The sequence below is a fragment of the Salvelinus sp. IW2-2015 genome, linkage group LG7 (genome assembly GCF_002910315.2).
Source record: "Salvelinus sp. IW2-2015 linkage group LG7, ASM291031v2, whole genome shotgun sequence".
NCBI lineage: Eukaryota > Metazoa > Chordata > Actinopteri > Salmoniformes > Salmonidae > Salvelinus > Salvelinus sp. IW2-2015.
Genome location: NC_036847.1, coordinates 32,886,477 through 32,894,256, shown reverse-complemented (window position 1 = coordinate 32,894,256; position 7,780 = coordinate 32,886,477). Strand labels below are relative to the sequence as shown.

Genomic DNA, 7,780 nt, shown 5'->3' with positions numbered 1-7,780 from the left:
GATCTGGACTGTAACTCCTGTAATAGCTCCACCATTGACTCTACTGGTCTCCCTATATAGCTCCACATTGATCTGGTTACTGGTACTCCCTGTATATAGCTCCACATTGATCTGGTCCTGGTACTCCCTGTATATAGCTCCACATTGATCTGGTACTGGTACTCCCTGTATATAAGCTCCACATTGATCTGGTACTGGACTCCCTGTATATAGCTCCACATTGATTTCTGGTACTGGTACTCCCGTATATAGTCACATTGATCTGGTACTGGACCCTGTTAAGCTCCACATTGATCTGGTACTGGTACTCCCTGTATATAGCTCCACATTGATCTGGTTACTGGTACTCCCTGTATATAAGCTTCCACATTGATCTGGTACTGGTACTCCCTGTATAGCCTCCACATTGATCTGTACTGGACTCCTGTATATAGCTCACATTGATCTGGTACTGGTACTCCCTGGTATAGCTCCACATTGATCTGGTACTGTACTCCCTGTATATGCTCCACATTGATCTGGTACTGTACTCCTGTATATAGCTCCCATTGATCTGGTACTGGACTCCCTGTATATACAGTGGGGAGAACAAGTATTTGAACACTGCCGATTTTGCAGGTTTTCCCTACTTACAAAGCATGTAGAGGTCTGTATTTCTATCATGGGTACACTTCAACTATGAGAGACGGAATCTAAAACAAAAATCCAGAAAATCACATTGTATGATTTTTAAGTATTAATTTGCATTTTATTGCATGACATAAGTTATTTGATACATCAGAAAAGCAGATCTTAATATTTGGTACAGAAACCTTTGTTTGCAATTACAGAGATCATACGTTTCCTGTAGTCTCTGACCACGGTTTGCACACACTTCAGCAGGGATTTTGGCCCACTCCTCATACAGATCTTCTCAGATCCTTCAGGTTTCGGGCTGTCGCTGGGCAATACGGACTTTCAGCTCCCTCCAAAGATTTTCTTATTGGGTTCAGTGTCTGGAGACTGGCTACGCACTCCAGGACCTTGAGATGGCTTCTTACGGTGCCACTCCTTAGTTGCCCTGGCTGTGTGTTTCGGGTCGTTGTCATGCTGGAAGACCAGCCACGACCACTCTTCAATGCTCTTACTGAGGGAAGGAGGTTGTTGGCCAAGATCTCCGCGATACATGGCCCCATCCATCCTCCCCTCAATACGGTGCAGTCATCCTTACCCTTTCAGAAAAGCATCCCCAAAGAATGATGTTTTCCACCTCCATGCTTCACGGTTGGGATGGTGTCTTGGGGTGTACTCATCCTTCTTCTTCTCCAAAACACGGGCGAGTGGAGTTTAGACCAAAAAGCTCTATTTTTGTGTCATCAGACCACATGGCCTTCTCCCATTCCTTCTCTGGATCATCCAGATGGTCTTATTGGCAAACTTCAGACGGGCCTGGACATGCGCTGGGCTTGAGCAGGTGGACCTTGCGTGCGCTGCAGGATTTTAATCCATGACGGTGTAGTGTAGTGTGTTACTAATGGTTTTCTTTGAGACTGTGGTCCCAGCTCTCTTCAGGTCATTGACCAGGTCCTGCCGTGTAGTTCTGGGCTGATAACTCACCTTCCTCATGATCATTGATGCCCCACGAGGTGAATCTTGCTGGAGCCCCAGACCGAGGGTGATTGACCGTCATTCTGAACTTCTTCCATTTTCTAATAATTGCGCCAACAGTTGTTGCCTCTCACCAAGCTGCTTTGCCTATTTCCTGTAGCCCATCCCAGCCTGTTGCATGTCTTACAATTTTATCCCTGATGTCCTTATACAGCTCTCTGGTCTTGGCCATTGTGGAGAGGTTGGAGTCTTGTTATTGAGTGTGTGGACAGGTGTCTTTTATACAGGTAACGAAGTTCAAACAGGTGCAGTTAATACAGGTAATGATGGAGAACAGGAGGGCTTCTTAAAGAAAAACTAACAGGTCTGTGAGAGCCGGAATTCTTACTGGTTGGTAGGTGATCAAAATACTTTATGTCATGCAATAAAATGCAAAATTAATTACTTTAAAAATCATACAATGTGATTTTCTGGATTTTTGTTTTAGATTCCGTCTCTCACAGTTGAAGTGTACCTATGATAAAAATTACAGACCTCTACATGCTTTATAAGTAGGAAACCTGCAAAAATCGGCAGTGTATCAAATACTTGTTCTCCTCACTGTAGCTCTCCACATTGATCTGGTTACTGGACTCCCTGTATATAGCTCCACATTGATCTGGTACTGGTACTCCCTGTATATAGCTCCACATTGATCTGGTACTGGTACTCCCTGTGTATAGCTCCACATTGATCTGGTACTGTACTCCCTGTATATAGCTCCACATTGATCTGGTACTGGTACTCCCTGTATATAGCTCCACATTGATCTGGTACTGGTACTCCCTGTATATAGCTCCACATTGATCTGGTACTGGTACTCCCTGTATATAGCTCCACATTGATCTGGTACTGGACTCCCTGTATATAGCTCCACATTGATCTGGTACTGGACTCCCTGTATAGCTCCACATGATCTGGACTGGTACTCCTGTATATAGCTCCACATTGATCTGGACTGTTACTCCCTGTATATAGCTCCACATTGATCTGGTACTGGTACTCCCTGTATATAGCTCCACATTGATCTGGTACTGGTACTCCCTGTATAAGCTTCCACATTGATCTGCGTACTCCCTGTATATAGCTCCACATTGATCTGGTACTGGTACTCCCTGTATATAGCTCCACATTGATCTGGTACTGGTACTCCCTGTATATAGCTCCATTCTTGTGTTACTATTTTAGATCTGCCATGAGCAGCAACTGCCAATGCAGTAACGTTGCAAAGGTGCCCAGACACTTGCCCCGATGCAGTTTTCTCAACGTTCCTAATTGGCCTTTAGAAGAGAGAACATATTTTTAATTGCCTGCACGAAGCCAGAGTGAAGTGCATTACCGCTGATGCCCAACATTCAACCGCTGTGTTTACATGGCTGTGGCAACGGTTGACCAACCTGAACTGAATCAACAAGTGTTTTTTTTTTCTGAAATGCTTATTAGAGAAATGTTTTTAGGGAGAATTGAATGACTGTCATATACTATGCTACCAAATTAGTTCTCTATTAGTTTCAATGTTTTGACCTTTTTTAAAGCATTTTTATTTTAATGGTTGCTCTACAATGTAGAGAGCTTTGTGATTTTATGTCTGTAAATGAAAAACACTCTACAAATGCAATGCTCTACAAATGCAACTGGCCCCATGTTCTCCAGTTCTATGGCCTTCTGTCTTCTCTCTTTGTCTCTCTGCAGTGGTTGTGCTGTATGTGCAGGGTATTGGCACCAAAGAGTGGAGGGAGGTGAGTTGAAAAGGAAGTTCTATTTTCAGCCTTTTTTCATTTGCGTCTTGACTCGCTGTTCTGTTAAAGGTACTTATTCATACGATTAGGGGAAACGTAAGAACCTTCCAGACTGAGACTCATGTTGTTCCATCTTCTTCTTGGTTTTTGGAGCTTATCCACCATCACTGAAATTAGGGGGCTGTGACGGTCATGGAATTTTGGATGACGGTTGTTGGTCAGCCAAATGACAAATGAAAACGCACATTCTCTCTTCTCCTCCATTGCTGACTGCATGTGCTGGCATAGAAATAGAATGGTCATCCTCATTCACGTTAATGATAGCAGGATGTAAAAGCAGGAAATGTACCCAACAATATGTGCTGTTATTTTTACAATTCAACTCAATTGAGAGGGAACAAGACAGGATAAGATAGGTTCAGGTAGTAAGATAGTAAACAAGATGAGCCAAAGTTTCCCCAGAGGTCTACAGCTCTAGAGGGATTCATTAAATATTCACACCTACACCATAGCTGATGGGGGATCTCTCTCTTTCGCTCTCTCTCTCGGCCTATTGTCCTTTTCTAGTCTGTCGGCTATCGGCCCTTCTCTGTCGGCTATCGGCCCTTCTCTGTCGGCCATCGGCCCTTCTCTGTCGGCCATCGGCCCTTCTCTGTCGGCCATCGGCCCTTCTCTGTCGGCCATCGGCCCTTCTCTGTCGGCCATCGGCCCTTCTCTGTCGACTTTGCCGATAGTCCCTCTACATAGCAAAACTGTTGCTATGCCAGCCACCAAGCCTTGAGCACTGCACAATGCCGAGGAATGTCTAGCTGGGAATATCAGCAGCAGCAAGCCAGCTCATTCTCAAAGTGCTCTCTCTCTTTCTCTCTCAATCTATATCACTCTCCTTTCTCTCTTTCTCTCTCAATCTATATCACTCTCCTTTCTCTCTTTCTCTCTCAATCTGTATCTCTATCTTTCTGTCTTTTTCTCTCTCTCTCTCTCTCTCTCTCTTTCTTCCCCTCTATCTTTATCTCTCTCGATCTCTATCGCTCCCTCTACCTCTCTTGAATTTCCTCTTCTTGCATTTCTCTTGAGAGAACCTTTATCCTAAAGCGCAGATCCAATTTAATCTCTGCCACGGTGCTGACGGTTTTTGTTTGTTTATATATTTAATAAGTCAACACTGCTTGACTAAAGAATGTCATTAAGGGCTTTGTCTGAGTCGATCCCCTTACAGCAAGACGTCTTCCACTAGCTTGTTCATTGCGACAGGGCTAATCAAAGAGAGGGCATAATTATAGGGTGGTAGGTAGCCTAGCGATCAGTGTTGGGCCAGTAACCGCTGGCTCRAATACCCGAGCCGACAAGGTGAAAAATCCATGTGCTCTTGAGCAAGACACTTAACCCTAATTTGCTCCAGGGGCACTGTCCTATGGCTGACCCTGTAAAACAACACATTGCACAGCAGCTATCTGGTGTATGTGCCAAATAAATACAGTACCAGTAAAAAGTTTGGACAGACCTACTCATTCAAGGGTTTCTCTTTATTTTTACTATTTTCCACATTGTAGAAAAATAGTGAAGACATCTATGAAATAACACATATGGAATCATGTAGTAACAAAAAGTGTTAAACAAATCGAAATATGTTTTAAATTGAGATTCTTCAAAGCAGCCACCCTTTGCCTTGATGACAGCTTTGCAGACTCTTGGCATTCTCTCAACCAGCTTCATGAGGTAGTCACATGGAATGCGTTTCAATTAACGGTTGTGTTAATTTGTGAAATTTCTTTCCTTCTTAATGCGTTTGAGCCAATCAGTTGTGTTGGGATAAAGTAGGGGTGGTATACAGAAGAAAGCCCTATTTGGGCATTGAAAGTTTCTTCAAGTGCAGTTGCAAAAACCATCAAGCGCTATGATGAAACTGGATCTCGTGAGGACCGCCACAGGAAAGGAAGACCCAGAGTTACCTCTGATGCAGAGGATAAGTTGATTAGAGTTACCAGCCTCAGAAATTGCACCCCAAATAAATGCTTCAGAGTTCAAGTAACCGACACATCCCAACATCAACTGTTCAGAGGAGACTGAGGGTATCAAGCCTTCAAGGTTGAATTGCTGCAAAGAAACCACTACTAAAGGACACCAATAAGAAGAGACTTGCTTGGGCCAAGAAACACGAGCAATGGACACATTAGACCGCTGGAAATCTGTCCTTTGGCCCAAATTTGAGATTTTTGGTTCCGTGTCTTTGTGAGACGCAGAGTAGCTGAACGGATGATCTCCGCATGTGTGGTTCCCACAGTGAAGCATGGAGGAGGAGGTGTGGTTCCCACAGTGAAGCATGGAGGAGGAGGTGTGATGGTGTGCGAGTGCTTTTCAGGTGACTTATTTAGAATTCAAGGCTCACTTAACCAGCATGGCTACCACAGCATTCTGCAGCTATACGTCATCCAAACTGGTTTGCGCTTAGTGGAACTGTCATTTGTTTTTCAACAGGACAATGACCTAACACACCTCCAGGCTGTGTAAGGGCTATTTGACCAAGAAGAAGAGTGATGGAGTGCTACATCATGCCCTGGCCTCCACAATCACCTGACCTCAACCCAATTGAGATGGGTTGGGATGAGTTGGACCACAGAGTGAAGGAAAAGCAGCTAACAAGTGCTCAGTGTATGTGGGAAATCCTTCAAGACTGTTGGAAAAGCATTCCAAGTGAAGCTGGTTGAGAGAATGCCAAGAGTGTGCAAAGCTCTCATCAAGGCAAAGGGTGGCTACTTTGAAGATTCTATAATATATTTTGATTTGTTTAACAATTTTTTGGGGGGGTTACTACATGATTCCATATATGTTATTTCATAGTTTTGATGTCTTCACTATTATTCTATAATGTAGAAAATAGTAAGAAACCCTTGAATGAGTAAGTGTGTCCCAACTTTTGACTGGTGCTATATTTTATATAATCAGCACAGTTAACTTTCAATCCCCAACTACAGACATGCGTATGTGTACCATTCATTGAGTGAAGACTCACAAGCCAAATCATATTCCCTCACTCCCCATCTCTCTATTTCTGAGCACCACCACATACACTGAGACAAGGGTTGATAAACGATACGCACTTAAGTGTTGGTGTAAACTAAAAGTAAAATGTTAAAAGTAAATCTATTTGTTTCTAGCTAACTGTAGCATTGACACACTATAGTGCTGTGCCCTCTTAGTTTCAGTCACTTCACAGCAATTTCAATCACTTTMCGTTTTATACAAACATTCCCCACAACGCTCCACTACCCATTAACCAATCGTATCTCAGAGAACGATGCCCCAACATAGAACAGGTGGAAGTGTCTCAGGTGACGACGGATGGTTCCTTAGTCGATGGATGCCAGGTAGGTAGGGTTCCAATAAACCCCCCTCCCAGGATAATGGATTGGGAGGGACAGAGTTGATAGCTGGGATTATGTGCGCTGGGCGTTAAGGTCATGAGCCGGGTATTGAAGCAGTGCAGGGATCAATAGCTCATTACTGTGTGCTGTTGGACCATACCAGCCAGGCCCTCTGCCCAATGGGGATTAGTGTCTGGTAGATACAAATGGAGCTCCAGCCCTGGGGCTGGCCGGCTGTGACAGAATCACTCAGACACTCTCACTCTGTTGGTTCTGTTCTGTCTGAGGAGCCAGCCATTAGAACAAAACACTCCCTTGGTTCGGTTCTGATTAGAACACAACACTCCCTTCGTTCTGTGCTGAGCTGCAGGAGCCAGCCATTAGAACACACCACTCCCTTGTTCTGTTCTGGCTGAGGAGCCAGCCATTAGAACACAACACTCCCTTGTTCTGTTCTGGCGAGGAGCCAGCATTAGAACACAACACTCCCCCTGTTCTGTTTCTGGCTGAGAGACCAGCCATTAGAACACAACACTCCCTTGCTTCTGTTCTGGCTGAGGAGCCAGCCATTAGAACACAACACTCCCTTGCTTCTGTTCTGGCTGAGGAGCCAGCCATTAGGACAACACCACTCCCTTGTTCTTCTGCTCTGAGGAGCCAGCCATTAGAACACACCACTCCCTTGGTTCTTTCTGGCTGAGGAGCCAGCCATAGAACACAACACTCCCTTGGTTCTGTTCTGGCTAGAGGAGCCAGGCATTAGAACACACCACTCCCTTGTTTCTGTTCTGGCTGAGGAGCCAGCCATTAGAACACAACACTCCCTTCTTGTTCTGGCTGAGGAGCCAGCCATTAGAACACAACACTCCCTTGCTTCTGTCTGGCTGAGGAGCCAGCCATTAAACACAACACTCCTTGGTTCTGTTCGGCTGAGAGCCAGCCATTAGAACACAACACTCCCTTGTTCTGTTCTGGCTGAGAGCCAGCCATTAGAACACAACACTCCCTTGGTTCTGTTCTGGCTGAGCCAGCCATTAGAACACAACACTC

The 7,780-nt window shown here is 44.7% G+C and overlaps 1 protein-coding gene across 3 annotated transcripts in view; it reads left to right on the top strand.

Moving 5' to 3' along the window:
* The window catches only part of LOC111966109 (copine-9-like), a 78,783-nt gene that overhangs the window by 13,063 nt on the left and 57,940 nt on the right, over positions 1–7,780 (top strand). For all 3 annotated transcript variants that reach the window (XM_070444598.1, XM_070444597.1, XM_070444599.1), the window contains exon 3: positions 3,319–3,365. In XM_070444598.1, coding sequence (XP_070300699.1) covers positions 3,319–3,365 — 47 coding nt within the window. The remainder of the gene's footprint in view (positions 1–3,318; positions 3,366–7,780) is intronic.